At 37.5% G+C, this 24,178-nt stretch overlaps 3 protein-coding genes across 38 annotated transcripts in view; 2 read left to right on the top strand and 1 right to left on the bottom strand.

Annotated features, from left to right (window-relative positions):
• The window catches only part of ppip5k2 (diphosphoinositol pentakisphosphate kinase 2), a 93,182-nt gene extending 91,420 nt beyond the window's left edge, over nucleotides 1-1,762 (top strand). For all 35 annotated transcript variants that reach the window (XR_015500745.1, XR_015500742.1, XR_015500740.1 and 32 more), the window contains one exon: nucleotides 128-1,762. Coding sequence is in view for 24 of the 35 variants with exons in the window: in XM_087270085.1 (XP_087126211.1) it covers nucleotides 128-378 (251 nt within the window). In the remaining 11 variants the exon portion in view is untranslated. The remainder of the gene's footprint in view (nucleotides 1-127) is intronic.
• tln1 (talin 1) overlaps nucleotides 1-24,178 on the bottom strand; it is a 1,269,505-nt gene that overhangs the window by 590,766 nt on the left and 654,561 nt on the right. The gene's annotated exons all lie outside the window — the stretch shown is intronic.
• Nucleotides 7,603-22,849, top strand: macir (macrophage immunometabolism regulator). 2 transcript variants are annotated; one of them, XR_015500523.1, is made up of 3 exons: nucleotides 7,614-7,705; nucleotides 17,096-20,721; nucleotides 20,812-22,849. XR_015500523.1 is itself a non-coding variant. In NM_001128757.2 (2 exons), the coding sequence occupies exon 2, from the start codon at nucleotides 17,103-17,105 to the stop codon at nucleotides 17,733-17,735; it is 633 nt and encodes a 210-aa protein (NP_001122229.2). In that variant the 5' UTR covers nucleotides 7,603-7,705; nucleotides 17,096-17,102; the 3' UTR covers nucleotides 17,736-18,091. The 2 variants fall into 2 exon arrangements, 1 of the variants encoding a protein (NP_001122229.2); NM_001128757.2 differs by lacking the exon at nucleotides 20,812-22,849 and having other exon boundaries at nucleotides 7,603-7,705; nucleotides 17,096-18,091.

The following is a 24,178-nucleotide window of genomic DNA, read 5'->3' as shown; positions in this document are numbered from 1 at the left end:
TTTGATCACGTGCTCATGCAAGTTATTTGTTCCTCCTCTCTCCTTGTGTGACAGGGCCTTCCTGTTATTCATCAGATTATTCAACCATCTGTCCCAATCCAATGTGTCCCAATCTTTTCTCTTTCAGATAAAGATGAATCCCCTGCCAATAAACCCAAAACGCTTTCAAAAGATGTTCCAGATGATGGCAGAACCTCAGAGATTGCGGAGAGCAAGCAGCTCAGACCCGCTCCACAGATCTCCATCATACCACCTGAATCTACAGATAAAACCCAGCAGCAGTCCACTCTCTCAAGCGTCTCATCCAGCGGCACACCCTCACATGAAGCGTCAGTTCTAAAAAACCCTACAAACACCATGTCAGGCTTTAACTCATGACACTCATCGGCAAACCAACACGCAGGTAATACAAAATAAAGTCAAATCACAGGCTTAATCAAGGCATAGTTCACCCAAAGAGAAACTTACTCATCATCAAACCTTCATGAAGTTCTTTCCAAAGAAGATCTTTTAAAGAATGTTGGAAACTAGCAAATATTGATATCCATATCTGAAACCAAATATACTATTTAGGTCAGTAGCTACTAGTTTGCAACATTTTCCGTTTTCGACAGACAAAACAAACTTTAAACAAGTGGATGATGAGTAAATAATGACAGAAATGTCCCTTTCAGACAGGGCTGTCAAACTCAAGTTCCTGGGCCAAAGCCCTGCACAATTTAGTTCCAACTCTGCTCCAACATACTTACCTGTAGGTTTCAAACATGCCTGAAGGGCTCAATTAGTTTGATCAGGTATGTTTAATTAGGAATGGAACTAAACTGCTGACCTGCGGCCCTCCGGGAATCAAGTTTGACACCTGTGCTTTAAGACATGGTCATTAAACAGACCACAATGTCCAAAATCATGGACGGCTAACACGTAAATGGGTAAACATGTAAATCCCAATCAACTAAAACTATATCTTTATAATTTTGTGTAAACTGACGAGATTATCATAGAGCATGTTACAGTCCTGGCTTCTCTCATAAATAGCTGTACATTTTGCATCTAAAGGAATATCTCATTAAATGTATGATACCAAAAAATATCACACCGTTGTAATTACAATCATATCAATGGCTTATTTAGCTCCTCCATTCCTCTGGAATGGTTCAGAAGAATGTGTCACATTTATCTTGTATATACGAATGTTGAAATGTTGAATGCGGCACTTTCTGTGGCCTCATCAAACAAGGCCTGAAGTGACATTTCTTCTTTAGAAACATATTTTAATACATATATTTGATTACAATCAGAATTTGCCTCCATTGTAATTGACATCTGCCTTATGTTAACAATTACCTTTCCATCAAATGAAGTGAAGCAACTGTTGGAATTTAACTTTGGTCGTTGGTATATCAAAACTTAATTGGACATTAGTATGTAAGCAATAGAGGGATATTTCTGTGGAAGCTGCTTTTCCAGTTCTCTGTCCTAAAAATCATTTGTGTTCGGACACATCGAAATGATAAAATGTTTGCTCAAATTCTAATCGGAAGTGATCACTGACCTCTGAGGGCTCTTCAAAGGGAGCGGGGTGCTTGTGTGTTATAATGCAGCTGTTAGGAACACACTTGTTGAAGGGAGCAATGAAAGGCAAAGTCATTTCTTCATTCTCTTTACCTGGAATGTTACCATCAACTGTAGAAAATGATTTTCTTACTGCTATTAATATAATTGTTGCAAATAAATGTACATTTTATGATTATTTTTTTCCAAATATGCCTTGTGAGTAGTGTTTGTTACTTTCTTGCGGTCGGCTTTATAATTCTTTGTACACCGCGTTTTTCCTCATGTTTCTACTATCACACATTCTCATCTGAACTTATTTAAAGCATATAGACTCTGGGTACACCTGTCCAACTGCTTGTTAATGCAAATTTCTAATCAGCCAATCACATGGCAGCAACTCAAGATGTAGAGATGATCAAGATGATCTGCTGCAGTTCAAATCGAGCGTCAGAATGGGGAAGAAAGGGGATTTAAGTGACTTTGAACGTGGCATGGATGTTGGTGCCAGACGGGCTGGTCTGAGTATTTCAGAAACTGTGTATCTACTGGGATTTTCACACACAACCATCTCTAGAGTTTACAGAGAATGATCAGAAAAAGAAAAAAATATCCAGTGAGCGGCAATTGGCGCAAATCAGGCCCGGATTGGCTAATCGGGAGAACCGGGAGAATTCCCGGTGGGCCGGTCCGATTTTTGGCCACGAGGGCCGGTGTCCCTAGCAGCTTGCACTCTCAGCAGTTGCAGTTTTTTAATTTACTTGTTTATTTGACTATAACCTCACTCTTTTTAATCATTACTTTTTATTTATTGTCTCGCAGCCCCGTGAGCAAAATGCAGCCCGTAGGTTAATGATGATCATCACCCCAAACAGCGGCACCTTAGTGAATATTAATTCATATTAATGAATATTACACTTGCTCAATGAAAATCAGACGATTCACTACATTAATAAATCTGACATAACTTGATCAGAAATCTAAAATGGGGAGAAAAAGAGTAGGGTTGCAAAAAGAGTAGACATCAATAGCAGCAGATGACAATCCATTGCTTAACAGCGCCATAGTGGTCTAGTGGTTAGCACGTTACACTTAGACGCAACCGACCCGAGTTCGAACCTCACCAGAGTATAATATGTTTTTTTTACGTGTTAAGATATAAATACTGTTTGGGTTACTTATGTAGGGATACATATTTTTTTGTGTGTGTGTGTGTGTGTGTGTGTGTGTGTGTGTGTGTGTGTGTGACGACTGTTACAAAGGACTGGATATCTATAAAGAATTAATGTTCTCATATTTATGAAAAACATTTGAAGTTCTAAAGCAGCTGTGTCCTTGAAAAAGATGTGTTAGTGTCATTTGAAACTGAATTGGAAATGACGATATTTTAATATAGTCGTCGATATTAAAGGCTATAAGGATATAAGGCTTGAATCTCCAGAGCTAAAAATGAGTCCCACTCCGGCCCTGGCGCAAATGCCTTGTTGAGGTTAGAGGAGAATGGCCAAACTGGTTCCAGCTGATAAAAAGGCAACAGTAACTCAAATAACTACTTGTTACAACCGAGGTATGCAGAAGAGCATTTCTGAACACACAACACGTCCAACCTTGAAGCGGATGGGCTACAGCAGCTGAAGACCACACCAGGTGCCACTCCTGTCAGCTAAGAACAGGAAACTGAGGTTACAATTCACACAGGCTCGGCAAAACTGGACAATGTAAGGTTGGAAAAGCGTTGTCTGGTCTGATGAGTCTCGATTTCTGCTGCGACATTCGGATGGTAGGGTCAGAATTTGGCATCAACGACATAAAAGCATGCATCCATCCTGCTTTGTATCAACGGTTCAAGCTGCTGGTGGTGATGGTGTAATGGTGTGGGGGATATTTTCTTGGCACATTTTGGGCCCATTAGTACCAATTGAGCATTGTGTCAACGCCGCAGCCTACCCGAGTATCGTTGCTGACCATGTCCATCCCTTTTATGACCATCTTCTGGTGCCTACTTCCTGCAAGACAACGCACCATGTCATAAAGCATGAATCATCCCAGACTGCTTTCTTGAACATGACAATGAGTTCACTGTACTCAAATGGCCTCCACAGTCACCAGATGTCAATGCAATAGAACACATTTGGGATGTGCTGGAACCGGAGATTCACATCATGGATGTGCAGCCGACAAATCTGCAGCAACTGCGTGATGCTATCATGACAATATGGACTAAAGTCGCAGAGGAATATTTCCAGTACCTCGTTAAATCTATGCCAAGAAGGATTAAGACAGTTCTGAAGGCAAAATGAGTCCAACCAGGTACTAGTAAGGTGTACTTAATAAAGTGTCAGGTGAGTGTATATAGCATTTGAATAAACACTGCAAAAGGTGATTAGTTGGCTTAAACTTTTAAAATGAGTAAACCAGTTGCATTAAAATTATGTAAATGATCTGTGTATCATCTGTGCAATAAGTCAGCTTATCAAGTTATAACGGGTTTACTTTTTTCAAGTAAACTAACTTTTTACAGTGCACCATTGCTTTTTTATGTCTTGCCAATGTGTGAAAGCTTGTAGTGAAGTTTATTTATAAACTGATTTCGAGAGGATCACATGGTTATGATTGCTTGCAGCTGGTCCTGCATTATTCAATTCATGATTCACCAATCAGACGACTCCTAAGCCACTATAAATACCCTAAAGCTGCATCCCAAATGGCACACTATACACTATGCACTCATGGACTATGTACTTATGCACTTACACACTCAACAGGATAGTACATGTATGTAGTGTCGTCCCAAATGGCACACTAATGTTTTTTTACTAAGTGGAAATTCAAACCATTTCCTTGATGACGTTTGACGGTTGCCTAATCAGGGAAATAAACGACCGAATTATCAAATAGTACCTGCCGTGAGTATATCCGCATTTACCATCGGGAGGCGCTATAATCACTCTCGTAGGAGAATTTTGCTTTCACCATCCAAAATAAATAAAGTTATTCAACATGTGCGTCTGATAGCTCCGCCCCTTCCGCTACGTAAGCAAACCTGTGGTCGTTGAGTGCGTGAAGTGTCCATCATTACACACTTCATTTTACCAGCTGAATGAGTGCATCATCCGGGTAATTAAAGTGCACTTATTATTTTGAGAGTTTTCAGTGTGAACACACTACTAACACTATTTATTCTACAAAATGTCATAGAATAGTGCATAAGTATGCGATTTGGGATGCAGCTTTAGTTTCGTATAACAGCCACCTTTGGTTTGAAGAATCCCCCCCCCTTTGGTTAGTGCTTTGGCATAGCTATAAGGTGCTCATGGTGATCTGAGTTTGATTCCAGGCTTTAGCTTCTTTGCTGATTCTTGGGTCTGGCTGCAGGTGCACGCTGAGACTGCATGCGATGCTTACACCAAGCGCTACCCCTCACAGTGACATTACTAGCTTTTCACGCTTATTTCATGTGGCTGCCAATTTTAAAACACAAAAGCGAGGCTGCGGTGGGAAGAAACCCGAAGGTATAGGATCAGCTGTGCTGTGGACTACAAACCTCCAGCTGTTGCTGAGATTTCAAAATGCAGATGTGGTGTAAACATCACTTTAATATCCTTCAGTTCAGATTAATTAAAATAATGAAAAGCATAATAATCATCAAACAAAGTCATAATCTATTTAAGAGTAATAAAGCTTAAGTGTTCTCCTATAAGCTTCAGTTGATGGCACCCTGAACTGATGACCTACATGGCCAATCACAGTCATTTCTGTTGAGCATTGGTGAATACGATGGCAAATCAGCGGTGCAAAAAATGCTTTTCTTACTTTGATTTTTTGTCTTGTTTCTAGTCCAAATATCTAAAAATTCCTAAATCAAGAAGAATTTTCTAGACAAGCAAAACATATTGTCTTGTTTTGAGAAATAATATGAAGTGAGTTTTTCCTTGAAACAAGCTAAATAATCTGCCAATGTGGTAAGCAGAATAATCTTACGTCAAAAGGAAAAACAAGATTATTTTGCTTACCCCATAGGCAGATTAGTTTGCTTGATTTAAGGAAAAACTTACTTAATATTGGCATATTATTTCTTAAAACAAAACAATATGTTTTGCTTGTTTATAAAATGCTTCTTAATATAAGAACTTTTAGATATTTAGACTAGAAACAAGACAAAAAATCTAAGCAAGAAAAGCATTTTTTGCAGTGTGTTTAAGAACCATTATCGGGTGTAATATAGTGAAACAATCAGTTCATTAGTTTGATAAATGGCATCTAAAACTTGTGTTATCAAAGATAATGTTTGCTAAATTTCCTTTTAACCTAGCTGAAAACGAAGTCTGTTATGCCTTTTTATTTTCTATCTGTTCAGAATGGACCTTTGTGGCACTTGGAGATTGGTGAAATGATAAATTTGTGACCCCGTTTCTGTGTGACTCCAAGCGATACTTCCAGGTTTCTACCCACCGCAGCCTCGATTTCACTTTTAAAATGGCTGCCATGTAAAAACTATTGAGTGCATGTCTGAGTCTGCATGTATTGGAGTTCACTTCTCGCTTTCTCTCTCTGCGTTCCTATCCATGATGTCCTGTAATATAATAATTGTTTAAAAAAAATAATAAAAACAATCAAGTTCTAATGAATCGTTCTAATTAAAGCACCAAACACTTATATAATTTCAGTTACATTCAATCAGTGGCGGTTCTAGTTTAAATGGCACCCTGGGTCTGTGCCAGTGGTGTAGTGGTTAGTTCGTCGACACATGCACTCCGGTGCTCGCGGCAACCCGAGTTCGATTTCACCTTGCGGTCCTGTGCCGATCCTTCCCCTCTCTCTGCTCCCCATGCTTTCCTGTCAATTCTCTATTGTCCTGTCACAATAAAGGTGAAAAGCCTAAAAAATAATTATAAATGGCAACCTGGACAAAACCACCCCCAAACATACCCCCTCCCCATCTCCCAAAAAATAAAGACACTATGTGGTATGACTTCTATATATATATTTTATATAAATATATAATATTTATATATTTATATATTTTATATTTATATAAATAATATATACATTTAAAATAATAATTATAAATACATTTAATTATATTTATTTATTTTCAATAAATAAAACAATTTGGTTATTATTATTATTATTTTATTATTATACAACTATTATTCTAAATAAATAACAAATCAATCCTAAATGGAACTGAAAAACAATGAAAAGACACAACTGAAGTAATATTCTAAGACTTTTGCATGAATATTAACTATGACAGTTCTATAGAATACAAAAAAATATTGTTTTATAGATTTATCTGTTGTCTTGGACCCGACTTATGGCTGAGAATTAAAGTTATGAAGTCTTAGTTACTTCCCTGACTGATTATTCCTCCTTTCTGCTTCATAGCCATGCTTAGTCAAAGTAGAATCATCATTTGATATAAACTTTAGCTTTGTTTACTTGCATATAGGCGTGCATGTACAGTAAACAACCGAGGTCAGGAGCAGCGCATGTGAGGACCGAAGGAATGGCTTACTGCACAAATGCGTCAATTTGTTTTCACCAGTGTTGTTTCGGTTGCACTATTGCACATAAAGAAAAATAACATTGCACATGCAAAAGATGCCAAATGTGAAAAGCCCCTAACATCTTTATTCTGGGATAACAATTCTAAATTAATATACTTGCATAAAGTAAATCTTACCTCAAAGCTTTAACTGGGGCACTTTTTTACACCATCTCCCCATGCCGCCCCGAGCAAGATGCCGCCCTGGGCGATCGCCCATACTGCCCATGCCTAAATTCGCCACTGCATTCAATTAAATTTCAACTATATTTTGTGAATATAATTTTAAAGCAACACTTACTTTGTTTTTATTTACTGTGGTAAAACGAATTCCTTCCATGTATAAAGTCAGCAGCTCATTTCGTGATTAATTCGAAGTTGTGCCCTTGTACTGTTGCTGAGCTCCCCTAGTGGGCCCTCTTTTGCTGTGGCACTGCTTTATATAAGACTGTCCGACCCTTTTACTCGTCACGTGACCGATTCCCGAAGCATCCGCGGCGCGCGTCACGTGACCGGGGTCGACAGCAGACATCGGGAGCTGCTCTCCTCCGACTGGGATCTCGTCTATGGTTTTCTCAAGCCAAGGGGTGCAGTTTTTCCGAACAGGTTTGAATTCCCACCCTTTTTTCGTCTCATTTCCTCATAGAACACTCAGTTAGGAATAAAACAGGGTAGGCGAGCACGCCGCGGTGGTATTATCAGATCGCCGTGCTGCTGTTGTAAATCGCGAAATGGTGGCAGTGACACAGCCCAGAATGAGGATAGCGGATGAAGGACGCTTGTCCGTTTTAGACGTATATTCGACATTTTCCGATTACGTTATATTGTTGAGGGAGGCGTTTTTATAGCACATATGTTAAAGCTCAGTATTTGATCATGTGAAGTCGAGCATCTTCATCACCCTCCTATTCATTATCCTCCCCATCAGGAGAAACAGGATGATTCCTCTCAGAGCTCTCACTAAACCTTCGACATTTCCGATTATCGTCATTATTATTTGATTATATATGATTTCTTTCGATATTACACTGATGTTTGATTCATTCTAAGCTGTAAAGCATTGGCCTGTTTTTCGGGGCTCATTCTTCATCATGACTGGCATTAAACACGTTTCCATATGGATAGTGGTCACATCCCACACTACACACCATTTTACTGTTAAATGTACTGTTTTGATAGCATATATATTTTTCTTTTTTAATTTAATTTAGATAGCATTTTACTTTCAAGATTTAGGAATGTGAGTAACAAGAGCCGAACATGCATAAAAACTGATATTTTAAATGCATATCATTAATTATATTAGTAATCTATGCTTTTTTTTGCGTAAGAAATAAGATAGTATTCTTTGACATTGTTGCTAGTTAATTTGTGCAATTATTGTGTGGTGACTCTGTTAATGTTTTAATGATACATCTTCAGTTACAGTAGTGTTTCTTATTCATTTGATTTTATCAGTTTATTTTGTAATATTAATTTATTCATATTCTTTTTGGCTTAGTCTCTTTATTAATCTGGGGTCGTCACAGAGGAATGAATCGCCAACTTATCTAGCATATGTTTTATGCAGCGGATGCTCTTCCAGCTCAACCCATCACTAGGAAACATCCAGACACCCTATAATTCACACACACACACACACACACACACACACACACACACACACACACACACACACACTATGGTCAATTTAGTTTACCTAGTTAAATATATCTTGGACTTGTGGGGGAAACCGGAGCACCGGAACACGGGAAGAACATGTAAACTTCACAAAGAAACGGCAACTGACCCAGCCGAGGCTCAAACCAGCAACCTTTTTACTGTAAGGCGATCGTGCTACCCACTGGGCCACCGTGCAGCCTATTTTGTATTAATAATGTAATGTGATTAAATAGTTATTACACTATTTAGCCTCCACAAATTTATCTTTTTAAATGTAAAAGTATTTCTTTCCTCTAAAATCTCTTTTCAACCAAAGAATACTAAAAATGTTCAAATTTAGAGTTTTATCTCAATATTCTGACTTTGATTTTACATCTCAGAATTAAAAATTCTTAATATAATTAAAGTATATGTATATAAATTGAGTTCACGGTAAATAAATTAATAAAACACACATTTCTAATTTAAATGCAGACAGCTGCAGAATCATTAGCAATTCACGAGCCTGTATTTAACATCTTAAGAACTGTCAAACATTTAAAAATGTATTTGTCTGGGATAAACCCAGTTTATGGTATCTTTAATTTTGTAGATACTGTTCAGAATAAAATAACTGGTGTAAGAATAAGATGATAATCTTTCAGTGTTGCCAGTTAACATGTGCAATTATTGTGTCATTATTTTGTTAATGTATTAATGATACATTTTCAGTTAGGCTGTGATTCCTAGTAATTTGATTTTATCAGATTATTTTTTAATAATGAAGATAAGTATTGCACTATTTAGTCTCCACAAATATATATTTTTAAATCTAAAAATATATATATTTTCTCTAAAATCTTTTTTTATACCACAGAATAGTAATATTATTAAACGAATTTAGAGTATTACCTCAATATTCTTACTTTGAATTTACATCTCAGAATTAAAAATTCTTAATATGATAAAATATATATACAGTTGAAGTCAGATTTATTAGCCCCCCTGATTTATTAGCCTTCCTGTTTATCTTTTTCCCCAATTTCTGTTCAACGGAGAGCAGATTTCTTTCAACACATTTCTGAACACAATAGTTTTAATAACTCATTTCTAATAACTGATTTATTTTATCTTTGCCATGATGACAGTAAATAATATTTGACTAGATATTTTTCAAGACACTTCTATACAGCTTAAAGTGACTTTTAAAGGCTTAACTATGTTAATTAGGTTAAGTAGGCAGGCTAGGGTAATTAGCAGGGCCAGACGGAATCTGCAGACGTTTTTTTGCTATTTCTGCTGAGAATTTTGGTAAAAATCTGCAGATTTCTGCAGAATTATTTTGAGAGTATCATAACTAAAACCTTAATATGTGAAATAAAAAGTATTACCTTTTCAACTTTTAATGTTTAAAATGCAAATTAGATTCACTTTATTTGGTAAACAAAGCAAGTCTTATGTAATAAATCTACTAAAAGACAGAAAATACTACTGTATAAACTGCATTGTACATGAATCAGATGAAGATTTTCATATTAGTCTATAATATTACTGAAATTAATTTAAAAACTGAATATATATATAGATTTACACACATTTACTTGAGTAAATAAACAGAATTAATGATGGGCTAGAAATCTGTGGAATTCTGCGCGCGCAGATTCCGTGTGGGCCTAGGCAAGTTATTGTATAACGATGGTTTGTTCTGTAGACTATCGAAATAAATATACAGCTTAAAGGGGCTATTAATTTTGTCATTAAAATGGCTTTTAAAAAATATAATAAATTTTTAATAAATAAAATTTTAAACTGCTTTTATTCTAGCCAAAATAAAACAAATAAGGCTTTCTCCTGAAGAAAAAATATCATCAGACAAACTGTGAAAATTTCCTCGCTCTGTTAATCATCATTTGGGAAATATTTAAAAAAGAAAACAAAATTCAAAGGGGGCTAATGATTCTGACTTCAACTGAATTGAGTTCACAGTAAGTAAATTAAAAAAACACATATATCTAATTCAAAAGCAGACAGCTGCAGAATCATTAGCCATTCACCAGCCTGTAGTTAACATCTTAAGAACTGTCAAACATTTGAAAATATATTTGTCTGTGATAAACCCAGTTTAATGTATCTTCAATTTTGTAGATACGGTTCAGAAAAAAATAACTGGTGTAAAACATATGGTAAATCCAGCTCATGCACTGCATTGCTTTGGATTTGTGGATCATTTTTCTAGCATCTCTCATCAAATGTCTCAGTAAGTGTTTAGAGCTCTGAGGGATTTATTTGTGGTCTCCTGAGAGCCTTTTATTTCAGGAAAAGGCTTGATTTTTATTAAAGTCCCCTTCAAATGTGTCAGACCTTTATGGCTGCCAAAATATTCTTGGATCTCCTTTCCAACATCACTGGCACATCAGGACCATCGCCAGTAGAAATGCTTCATCGTCACTGAGCAACACCTTTTGAGGCTTTAACAGCTTTCAGAGGCATTATTTCCCGTCAGACTGTAATCCAAGTGCTGGATTTAAGCTCATGCCTACTAGATGCTTTTCTTTCTTGTTGTTTTGTGTCAAAATGACAGCCAGCATTTTCATTCCTTAACTGTTTGAACAGCGGCGAACGCACATTATCAGCATCTTAATTCCCTGAAATATCTATTTTTTTTAAATGTATGTTTATGTATGAAGCTATATTTTGTATTATTTTATCTTTGCATCAAATGACAAAAAGAAAATTGTAAGTCACTTTTTGGACAAAAATATCTGCTAAATAAGAGCAGTTGTATGTAAATGGCAACCTTGCCAGGAAGAAAATTAAGTTTTCACCAAAATACCGAGACGGTTTCTACGTTTTTTTTTTTTTTTTTTTTTTTGTATAATCAAGTATTTTACAGTACTTTAGAAATACTCAAAAAATGTCTCTGCCAATGTTTTTAAACTATTTTATTTTATTAAGTCACACGAATGGCAATTTTACATCCACACTCAAAAAACGATTCCTGCTGCTTGTTCAAACTACCTGTTTAAAATGAGCTGAAACAACAAAATTCCTGTGATTTTTTAAAAATTTTTTTTATTTATTTATTTTTATTTTTTTGCCATCTTATTTGTTTTAAGTTCAGTCTACTTAAATTTGTAAACCATTAAGTTAACTTAAGCATTTTGTGTTGGGACAACAAGAAGAAATTGTGTTGATCCAACTACCTGGTTAGGGGATTTGTAGTTCCCAGCAAGCTTTGCATGGGATGGGATTGAATTAAGAGAGCGAAATGTTGACAATAAAAGTAATCTTAGGTGTTTAAAGTTAATAGAAAGCCTTTTTAGAGTTAAATCTTCACTTTAGTTCAAAGAGTTAGAAGACTTACATGTAATGCTTTGAGTTTTGAGATTACCACCTGCCAGAAGCACCCATGCTTTGGGTGTTGGCAGCTTATTTAGCAAAAATGCAGTTTGTTGAACTCCTAAAATGAGTTGTAGGATCAGCCTCAATCAACTGTATATGTGACTCATGAAATATGCTTAAAAATGGCTCTTTTGGTTAGTTTAAGATAACTTTTAAAAAAAACTAAGAGACATCGAAATGTAAGACGCATAAAAGACATATGATATAATCAGACTTCTGAGTTTAATGTAAATAAAAATACAATGTGATAAATACAAATATGATAAATCATGTTGGGCCAATTCAGTTGCATTTATTTGTTTTGTATTGTTTATAGTTGTTTTGTAGTTGATGCTAAACAAATATATTGGATGGAAATCCTGCCCTCAATTAAACTGAGTTCATCCGATGAGTTATTTTTTTGAGTGCATATTGCTGCTTTTTCCTCAAAATATTAAATAACTTTAAAATCAATCATGTTTTTTTCTATATTGAGCCAACTCTTATGTTGATTAGCATTAATTAATTTAATTCACAGAACTTCTACATAAGTATGTCGTATACTGCAAACTCGAAGACTTTTTTGGTCACATTCATAACGCATGTTTATTTTCCTCATTTAAGGTACAAAACACATTTACAGATTGCTATTTTGTTGGTCTTATAACTCTGTGGTTAGTTGTTCTGGAAAATATAAACAGATGTTTTAATATATTATTAACATATACACTGAAAAAAATTATTCAGAGATGATTCCTTGGATTTACTAAATTTTTTTACGTTAAGTGGTTGTAAACAATTTATTTGTGTTGAATTTAAACAAACAAATTAAGTTGACCATTGTTAAACTTAATTTGATTGTTTAAATTCAACACAAATAAATTGTTTGCAATAGTTTTGCATGCAACACTTTTTTTAGTGTACTTTCTATGTGAATTTATGTTTTGAGGTTTTACTGCAAATGTCACATCCATAACGCTGGAATTGCTCATGACTAAATGTAAATGTAATTTAAATGTTAAAAAAAACAACCTAATTACTCTTAAAGAAGTTGAGCTTTACACAAGAGCGTTTGTTTTTTAATTTGAAAGTCCTGACAATACTATTGTGGAGGGTTTTTTTTTTGTTTGTTTTTTTTTTTTCGTTATTTGAGCAAATAAAAATATAAAAATAAGTTGGTATTCTCCCGTTCACTGCTCTCTAAGTGACGACTTCTGATGCTGAGAAACCAGACTGAAAAACATGAAGGGCTCTATTTTAACGATCTAGGTGCAAAGTCTAAAGTGCATGGCGCAAAAGCATTAAGGGTGTGTCTGAATCCACTTTTGCTATTTTGAGGATGGAAAAATATCGGCCTCTTTACTGTCTCTATCTCTTTCGTGGATAAGGAAACGGTATTGTACGCACTGCGCTGAAGACATCCATAAGAATACATGATTCATTTAGTTTGTTTCAAGATTTGTTTCAAAATAATTTCTAAATTCAGTTCTAATATCCAGCAAACGAATAAATGAACAATAATAACGAAGTGTGGTTAAAAAACTGAGTTATATCTAAACACGCATGCTCTACCTAATATAGTTCAAAACCTGTCTGGTGGACAAATCTAAACTAGTTTTTATTAAAACAAATATAAATATGCATGTTATAAATAATTCTGCTAATAATAATATTTTACAAATGCAGATTGTCATGAATAAACAGAAAAAAGCCCCCCGAGATAAAGGCGTGCAGGCAGTGGTTTTTATATTTATGTAGAAAATAATATTTTTTGTAATATTTTAATCTTTTAATTCCTCTTCATTTGTAAAGATATTTGTGTATTGCTGAACATCCTGCGTATATTAAGCAATAAGTAAGCGCTTAATGTCGAGTTCAGGCCTCATGATTTTAGCCCCGATTTTGGCTCGCCGACAGGTTTTGAGAAATTGCCGACAAATGCCTGAAATCACAGGAAAATCGCTGCTCGTGCACGTGAGAAGCAGTCACACTGTATGAACTATCGAAGACGCGATCTGAGAGAATCGCTGATGAGTGGGTGATGACTGTGAGATATTTTGTATGCTAAATATCTGGAGCTGTTGGCGATTCAAATCATGTCGTGTGAAATGAGTTTTGACTGAAAATAATATCAGCGATCGCCAACAGCCAATGAGAGCGCAGCATCCACTAGTGTGTGTGTACCTGCAGGGCAGCGGGAGGTTGGTGGAGAAGCGCTTATTTTCGGTTTATTTGGACTCAAGAAATGGAGGAAAACTAGTGGAGGTTTGACAGGAGCACTGTGTCTGATTGAAGTTTCGTTTAGAAAGTTAAAAAAGAAAGTTGAGGAGAAATTGCAAATTCCCTTCAAACCCAGGTGAGCAAATATGCACATTTTCTACCCCATTAAAGGCTTTTTTCTCGTTTTGTAGTTAATAACAAAAGATACACTACGTGTTTTTGGCTGTGAGACATAGCTTGGACGAAGTTTTCGGTGATTCTTCCTATTGTAAAGTCATGCAATGTAAAAGACCCTGTCGCCGATCCATCTTGCAGTGTAAACAAAGCAGCGACAAAACGCTAGCCCAGATAGTCATGCGGTGTGAAAACATCTGTGACACGGCTACTTTCAAAATCATGCAGTCTGAACTCGGCGTGAGGCGCACAACTAACGCGCTCTGCGCTGGACCAAATCAACCGTTGTGGTTTACAGGAGCTCAAGGTACATGTGTATCAACACAAGAGGACAGAAAGGACAATGAAACAAGTGAGATTGAGAAATAAAATGTTGGGTGTTAGCTTTTCAGTTTACACTCAGTGGTTTTGTTGATCTCTAGGAAAGTGAGTTTTTGTTCACTCTAAGATCCTACTTAAATGATTTCTTATTTTGCCGGGGATTATACTCCTAAATAATCTAATGAAAAGCAAACAATGCCAGATGCAGGCTGGAGTTATTCTCAGAGCTGTGAGTGAACAAAGAAATTAAATATGATGACTATTAAGCACTGTATAGCATGTACTATTTCATTTTTGTCACTTTAAAGGGCCATAAAACCCCGAGGCAAAACAAAAACACACGCAGGGGAGAAAGACAGTGACTGTGTTTAATGATGGTGGAATGTTTGACACCATTAGTCGTATAAGAGAAAAATCCTCTGCATTTCTTGTTAACTTAGATGCACTTGGTAGATCAGAAAGCTGTGTGTGTGTGACTATCCAGACACAAAATGCGTCGAAAATTCAACTCGACGGTCGGTAAGAGTTTGCTTGCAGTTTTTACATGTTTACACTCGGAGAGCAGCAGCTTTCAGCCCATAATATTGTAGTGATATTAACGTGCTGTAAACTAAGTAAATCATTTTGACTAAGGTCTGTCTTTAAACACTGGAAGAGTACTGCTGACGATACGAACTTTACTTTGCCATCTAAATGAACAAAGAAAGGGCACTGATCGCACACACTTACCAAATCTGTAGAGACAGGACTATCAACACCAACTGGAGCTGTGTCTTTTTTAAAAGGAGACGAGCAGCAAATCCGGATCTCACTATTTCCACATGCGAAAAGCTCTCGGGTAAAAAAATATTCCGTACAAACATATTTCTGCCTCGTGTCGCGTGCACTAATCCACACGTGATTCCAGCTGCGCTCTCATAGCTGGAAAATGAAAACAAAACCTTCACTACAGCACATTATAAAAGCAACACTGACGACCGGTATCTCCAAACAATTCTTATTCTTTTCCCACTTGTTTTGGCAACACAACGTGGCATCTTTCTGCCGTCTGAACACTGTTTTGGGTACAAACAGTCTTCGAAGCTATCATGCATATTAATGAAGTTGCACTGCATACACAATAGCCCCTTTCACACATACAGACCTTTCCGGAAAATTACCGGCAATTTTCCGGAAAGGTTGTATGTGTGAACAGGCCCTTTTGAAAATACCGGTAAATTCGTTCTGGCTATTTTCCGGAAAGAGAAGTTGTAACATTACTGGTAATTTGCCGGAATGCTGCGCTGTGTGAATGCAGAAGGAAGATAGCCGGAAAGAGTGCGTCCACGTCTAGAACGGGCTGACGTGAGACGTCTGCTTTAGCCAATCACAACAGTCAGACGCATTCATGTGCGTGCGGTTTATGAGAATAAAAGCCTTTGAATATTTTTTCCAGACACCTTTAGCTGCTAGATGTTAGTCAGATAACGTGTATATGTTCCTTCTTAATGCTAACTGTATAAATAATTATCGATAAAATGTTTATGATAATCCGTTGTTTGTTTACCTTCAAGCTTTGCGTGTGCCCGTGAGCACCCATAGCGCCAGCACACACACATATCATGAACATCTCGACATGCGAAAGTGTTTCTCTATGTTTTCATTAGAGTTGTACTCAATACTGATCCATCCGAAGAGTTTGTAATGTAGTCAAATGTTTACAAACACAAGCGCAGCTGTTTAGAGGTCATTTCTGGTTAATGATGTCAGAATTTACCGGCATTTTGCGATGGATGTGTGAATGCTCTTTTCCGGAAAAATTCCGTAACGTCCTCGCCTGTGTGAACAGCGTTTTTTTTAATATACCGGTAAAGTCGTTCCGGAAATTTTCCGGATATTTACCGGTATCACTGTGTGAAAGGGGCTAATAAAGCGCACTGATTGACTTGAGCCAAGTCTTACTCATGAATGAATGCAGCACACTCAGAGTCGTCATAAGCTACTCCCAGGTACAGACGTGCAGTCTACATGCTGGAATACACGCTAAAATCTGATGGCTGTGACACAGCTTCAAAAATTAGTTTCAAACCGGATGTACGAATTTGCTCGAAATAACGCAAAGACAACCGATTTTCCCTTTTTAGTGAAATATATGTAGTGTTTATAGCAGTGTGGGACACATATACTACTGTCAACAGCTCAAAACATGTGTTTTGGTGTTCCCTGACCCTTTAACATGTACTATTTTTTTTTCTTCCACGACTTGCTTGTGTTTTTCAGCCAGGTCATGTCATTAAAGATGGAAATGGATGCCAGTGGAGCGTCCAGGGCACCCATATCTGTTCTGCCTGCAGCTGAGGTCAAAAGCACCCTGAAGCCTGAAGCCGATAAACCCCGCTGCTCCAGCACTCCCTGCTCCCCCATTAAAAGTACTGTCTCAGGATACCAGATCCTTCACATGAACTCCAACTATCTCGTGGGCTTTACAACTGGCGAGGAGCTTCTCAAATTAGCCCAGAAATGGTCAAGTCCTGACAGCAGCAACACAGAGGCCTTGCCCAGCCCCATTAAAAAGCCTGTGGATTTAGGTCTGCACCGAGCCTCACGGATTTACAAAGCCAAAAGCCGTTACTACCAACCGTACGACATCCCAGCCGTCAATGGGCGAAGGAGGCGGCGCATGCCCAGCTCAGGCGACAGCTGCCTGAAGTCCATAGTGAGCGGGGAGCCAAGCAAGGCTTTACACGGGCCCCTGCCTCTCTGCCTGTTGAAGGGCAAACGGGTTTACTCCAAGTCCCTGGACTACCTCAACCTGGACAAGATGAGCCTCAGGGAGCCGGTGGACACAGAGGTGCTGCAGTACCAGCTGCAGCATCTGAATTTGCGGGGTGAGCGCGTATTCACCCGCAACAAAACATGAGTTCTCACGTCAACCTTCACCTGCCCACGGTTGTCTGACTGCATTGTAGGGCCTTGATTTTTACCACTCTGATTACAGGTAGTTCCCCACTAACGCATCCATAGAACACTGATCCTGTTCATTTAGCAGAGGTGTGTGATCGAGCACCATGAGGCCCGGTTCAGCCCAAAGTATACTTTGGACTTTGTGTGTGTGCGAGGGTTCGCATGCAGTGTGCGTGACATGGATTTGATCAGAAGAATAGTATGTGGACATTGTATTTTTTTGTAACCTCAAGCTGTTTCGCACTAGGCATGGGACGATAATCGTTTTCAAGGTATAACGCGGTTTGGAAAAGTCAAGGGCTGCGTCCGAAACCGCCTACTACTCAGTAGGTACTGCATTTGAATTTAAACGTACTGCTTGGCCGTTATAAAAGTGCGTTCTATACAGTACGAATGTGAAAAGTATGAATGGAATTCGGATGTACTACATCCGCCATTTTGTCATGGTCACGTGACCTACCTGCGTCAGTTGCGTCGCTTCTTCCATTCATGAATTCTCTCGCGGGGCATTATGGGATAGAGCAGCTTGCATGGGATGTGCACTCCAGAATCTCGCTAGATGTATTAAGTCATCCGGGTACTTCTCGCATACTGATTTTCGAATTGTATGGATTCGGACACACTACTCGGCTCGCATACTGATTTTAGCGTACTGTATAGTATGGAAGGTTTCGGACGCAGCGAAGGTTTTAAAACTGCCAACATTTTCTGTAAAAACATTCCCAAGGTATGAGTAAGATTTTTATTTAAATTCTTTTCAAGACAACGGTATCTCCAGCAGAAAAAATATCCAAAGATTTCGTTTTAAATTGTAAAGAAATCTGGGTTTTCGAAATTAACGAAGACTGAAGTCAATGATTCATTTCAATTATTTAGCCTGATGTTTACTGCTCCAAACTATTATAAATCTTTCAAAAAATAAAATATATTGTTCTCAAAGGGTAAAAAAGTTTTTGTTGTTTACACAGACATTTAAAAATATATATATTTTAGAGCAGTAATCACAATACCGTGAACCGGTGATATTTTTATCCAAGGTTATCACACCGTCAGAATCTTTTACCGGCCCATGCCTATTTCGCACATGCTCTTTATATTTGTTTTGCACTAACTCATGTCCACAAGGTGGAAAAATTGATGAAACTACTGTAGATGGCAAAACCATTAGACGCCCATGTTGATGGGTTCATAGTTAAGCTTGATTTATACTTCTGCGTCGTGATCGCTGTACCTCAAAACACAAACCTTAAATCTAGCTGACGAGCATTTATACCACTAATTTATACTACGTTCTGTCTGTGTAGCTCTGCAATAATTGATCCCAAACACTAAATAGTGGGGTTTCCGTGTTCCACTGCGTTAAGATTTTTAGCCTTGTGTTTTGAGAAGCCTGCTACTATAGCAGTAGCACAAACTCATACAGAGAACAGAGGCAGGATCTAGTGAATGCTCAACAACTTTAACTATAAAATAAACACCAAACAAAATATAAATCTGCAAGACTTGATAAACACGTCCTGCCATCAGCTGCTCTCTGATCCCCTCTCTGCCCTCCTACATTCATCATACTAAGCTGACCAATCACAGATCTTGGTTCCCTTTTGTGAGGTGCACGGAAGGGCAAAGGCTATTCTACTGTGCAAAGGCTACACCAAACCTACGGCATACACTGGACTCAGAAATATAAATCAGCATTTATATACAATCTTAATCTACAAAAAAAGAAAAAACACTGGACATAGATTCATTTTTCAAGTGCGCATGTGACTTTATTTTAAATAAAGTATACTTTGGGCTTTGGAGGAAACTTTAAAGGAGTTTTTTCTTAAAAAAACAAATTCTGGCATTATGTACTCACTTTCATGTTATTCCTTCAAACTTTTTCCTTTTTGTCCAATGGAACGGCTTTTAAAAGTTATGATGATTGCAAGAACCTTGGCATTAGCATATGTTCAGTCTTAAAAAACACCAAATCATAACCTTTACTAGAGAATTGGCTGAAATTTTTAATTGTAATCTACTGCAGCTCTTAAAAATCATTTGAATTGATTCAGTAAACAATATTAGTCCTGTCGCACAAAAAATTATCAAGTGGCTTTGGAAGACTTGGAATATAGCGAACAGATTTGCACTTAAACTGTGGTCACAAACAGGGGTATGGTGTATGGGCACTAAATTGCCCAGAATGTGACAATCTGCACCATGTTAAAAAATAACACATTAAGTCACTATAAATACCCTAAGTTTCATATAACAGCCATCTTCATTCTGAAGAATCCTCCCTTCCACCCCTACTCCTCCTCCTTTCCTAGATGAGTAGCACGTTAGCTCAGTGGTTAGCACTGTTGCCTCACAGCAAAAACATCACTAGTTCTAGTCCTTACCAAGCCAGCTGACATTCCTGTGCAGAGTTTACACTTTCTCTCCGTACTCACGTGGGTTTCCCCCCAGGTTCTAGTGATGGGAAGTTCGGATCATTTTACTGACTCGGATCTTTGAGTCTCGTTCATCAAGATGAACGAATCTTTTTTCGAGTTATTTCGTTCATTTGGTTCAATTTGCCAAAATATTATTAAAATGTTACGAATTGCTTCCAAACACATCTACAACTAACCCAAACGGTTGACTGCACGACAAATAAGTCATAAATAGAACAGTATAAGAAGGAGAAAATAATAATTCAATGTTTACCTGCTCTTTTGTCTATGAAGGCATGTTGTCTCTTTGCTCAGCTCACCTCTTCATGTCTTCAAATGTCAGGGGTTCATTCACGTTACACTGACAGTCACATATAATCTTAATCAATGCACAGTCTAAGCCGATAGGAGCCATGATCATTCGTTGTTTACGTGACAGAATGACTCAAACCCGAGGAGTCGAGAGATGAACGGTTCAATTCTTTTTCCGGGTTTAAACGTGTATGATTGGCCCGTGAGGAACGAGTGACTCAGACCCGATAGAAGACTCGTGAGGTGAGCAGTTCAATTCTTTTTCCGGCTCTAAACGTGTATGATTGGCCCGTAATGAACGAGTGACTCAGACCCGATAGAGGACTCGAGAGGTGAGCGGTTCAATTCTTTTTCCGGCTCTAAACGCGTATGATTGGCCCGTGATGAACGAGTGACTCAGACCCGATAGAGGACTCGAGAGGTGAGCGGATCAATTCTTTTTCCGGCTCTAAATGCATATGATTGGCTTCTGCCAATGTGATGAAGACTTGAAATTAACGATACCTGCACAAATGTGCGCACGCGCGGATGAACAAATCACTCCCTGAGAGGACTCGTAGTTCCCAAATCATATTGAAGATTCGTTCAAAATGAACGAACCGTTCATGAACGACCCATCACTACCAGGTTCCCCGGTTTCCTCCTACCATCCAAAAACATGCAATTTAAGTGAATTGACTTATCCAAATCGGCACCATAGACATGCCTACCTACATCCTAGTAAGTAGTTGTCTCTTAAGAGCAATCACTCTGTTCATTAGCTACTACAGCAGGGGAGTTCTCGAGATCTACCTGAGCTCAAACTCCCCTCTCGCCTTGCAAACGGGAAGAAGCCCCGGGCTCGAGGATCTTATGAGCTCAGGGGGACAGCATGACAAACAAGCTTTATAATCAATCATCAGCTAAGTGTGAACTCCTAAAAGGATAATAAGTGCAGAATGTAATTCTGGAGGATTGCAATACTGCAATAAAGTTAAGTAGACTACATGTTTTTAAAGCTTGCATTCGTTAGAAACGAGTATGAAATTAGGCTGTGATGATTTAATTGTCTTCATATCTCGAATTTACAGGTTAGTTCACTAAACATTTAAGGGTTATATCACCTGCTAATTTAAAATTCTGCTATCATTTATTCACCCTCAAGTCATTCTACACATTGGAGTGGTCTGGTTTGACTTCTGTAGTAAAAAAAAATGTATATGCATTGTGGATGGCAATGAAGACTAAAAACTTCAAAGAGATGACTTGATGTTGAGTAAATGATGGCAGACATTTTTAAAGAGCACTCAAACTTTTGCTATTACTATTAAGTTTGTAATAATGCTGAGTACATAATGCCATAGAATCTGTTTCTAATCCTTCGCAACTTATTATCGCTAAAAAGATAGTTCTCCGAAAATGACAAATTCTTTCATTTACTTATCCTCCACAAAGGAGGAAAGCTAAGAAAAGAAGCCACAGTATTTGTTGTACCTACTACGAATGTGGCAGCTTTTCTTTCAGCATTCTTCAGAATGTCTTTAATGTTCAACAAACGAGAGAAACTCATAAACGTTTAGAAGCACTCGAGCGAGTAAATTCTTGTTTTTGGGTGAACTAGCCCTTTAGAGTTTATGTTATGGGAATGCATTCACTCAAATGGTGAGGATTTTTAAGATCAGCAATAAATGGTGTGGCTTACGTACTTAATTCCCACTGTTGTATGTGTGCGTGTACAAAAAAAAAAAACGTACAACTTTGGAAATGTAGTGTGAACATGCAAGTGCTCTGCTCTGCATTTAGTCATCTGTTGCCAGTTAACATCCTTTCACACGCTTGATAACATTAGCTAACATGTGCTAACATTAGTAAGATCAGGTGAGGATCTTGACTGTTACGCAATTCTTTAAAACAGACTGATAGGCTTTGTGTTAGAGAGGCTTATGTTTTGGAGAACCCAAGGCTAACATTAGCATGTAGAAACCATTAATGGCCTTTTCATTTCTTTAATCAGTATTGTACGGGACACTCACTGGATCTTCTTTAATTACACTCAATATTCTATTATTGTTTGAATGAAATATTTGTTGATGAAGATTGTGACCTTTTTTTTTTCATTAATGTCTTTACCCCTTCATGGTGCACATAGTGGATAACATTGCTATAAAAACCAAAGTCCAGAGGGAAGGAACTTGATTAATTGTTTTGTAACAGCAGACAATCCTTCGCAGTTTTACCCTGTAAGCACTGGTAATCGCCTATGGGATGTTGTTTCCTCCTTTTGACAACGATGTGTGTGTGCTTTTTAAATCTCTGTCATGATACTTGCTTCAAGCATTCAACTATTAGATTCATATCAGAATTCTGTTTCTTTGTGATCTGTTAGTATTGTGTCACTTCATTTTCGCATTTACATGACAGTTTCCCACCAACACGAAAGCTTTTGTATGCATTTTGGCTGTTCATTTCTGGTACAAATGAAAGCGTTTATAACATTATTCCGTCCATGTAAAAAACAAAACACGTGCATTTGTGAAAACCGTGTTGACACACGCAAGGTGTACTACATGTTCAGTCTACAGGTGTTTGTGAGCACCCAGGGTGTATTCCAGAAAGCCAGTTTTACTTAACTCCACATTAAACCTGATTGATTAACTATAAACCTGCTTACCTGAGGTATACCAGTTACAAATGCCAGTAAGACATTCTCAATAGAATGCAGAAACCATGTAATGATAGAAAAAAACTCTTCCTTCTTGGTTTAAAAGTGAGTTAAGAGCAATTCGTACAGAATACTAGGGCTGTGTGATTAAGTAAATCGCAATTTGAAATGTTGCGATTAGTTATTCGCAAGAGGCTGCTATATTTTTATATATATATATATATATATATATATATATATATATATATATATATATATATATGATCTAAATGTGTTTATATCTAATTTAATATTCTGGATAAGTTATAAAACTAAAAATCGTTCATCCAATTAAATATTGTTTGGGCGACATCTCTCATAATTCCGATAAGTAGCCCAAACTGTCTGTCAGCAAATGTAGATTTGGGCTTCTGTGCATCTCTGTTCACGCATATCCGCCATTAGCATGTGCACGCCTGCATGCACGTTCAGGTGAACACCAGACAGTCACAGTCGTGGTAAAGTCAAATGCTGAATCAAAGCTTTTTAAATTGCTGAATTAATATTGCAGTTACTTTTGCACGCTGGAGGAAGAACGACACCGTGGCTGAAGTATTTCTGTTAGACTGGTGATGTTCTGTTTTAAAACTATTTTCGTCCCTCAAAGCTGATGTGGATCGTGTTGTTATGAATGGGTTATATGCACAGAAGTGTTGTTCAGCCACTGAAATCTCCCGGTGAAAGATTGATGTGACTGTTTTCATTTTCTTAAGGATCTTTGACAGCATCGATATTGTAGATAATTTTTATTTAGTTTAACAACAAAACATCAGTAAACAGCGCTATTCCGCCTAGCCTGCTTTACTGAGCTGAAGTTGCTTTTATATTCACATTGGTTCATTTTTGAAAACTGACAGCCTCCCTTCACTGTTTATCATGCTGCTCTGAATATTCGCTCTTAAACAGCATGTAAGTGTGGCTTAGTAATAAGTGTGATTCCTGCACGCCGCCGGCCAGCCACTAACTACATTTCTAACTGGCGAATAATAT

This window comes from Danio rerio, chromosome 10, assembly GCF_052040795.2.
Source record: "Danio rerio strain M-AB ecotype USA chromosome 10, GRCz13ab, whole genome shotgun sequence".
In the NCBI taxonomy this organism is placed as follows: Eukaryota; Metazoa; Chordata; class Actinopteri; order Cypriniformes; family Danionidae; genus Danio; species Danio rerio.
Note: the sequence above shows the minus strand (reverse complement) of the source record. Positions and strands in the feature narration are given on the sequence as shown.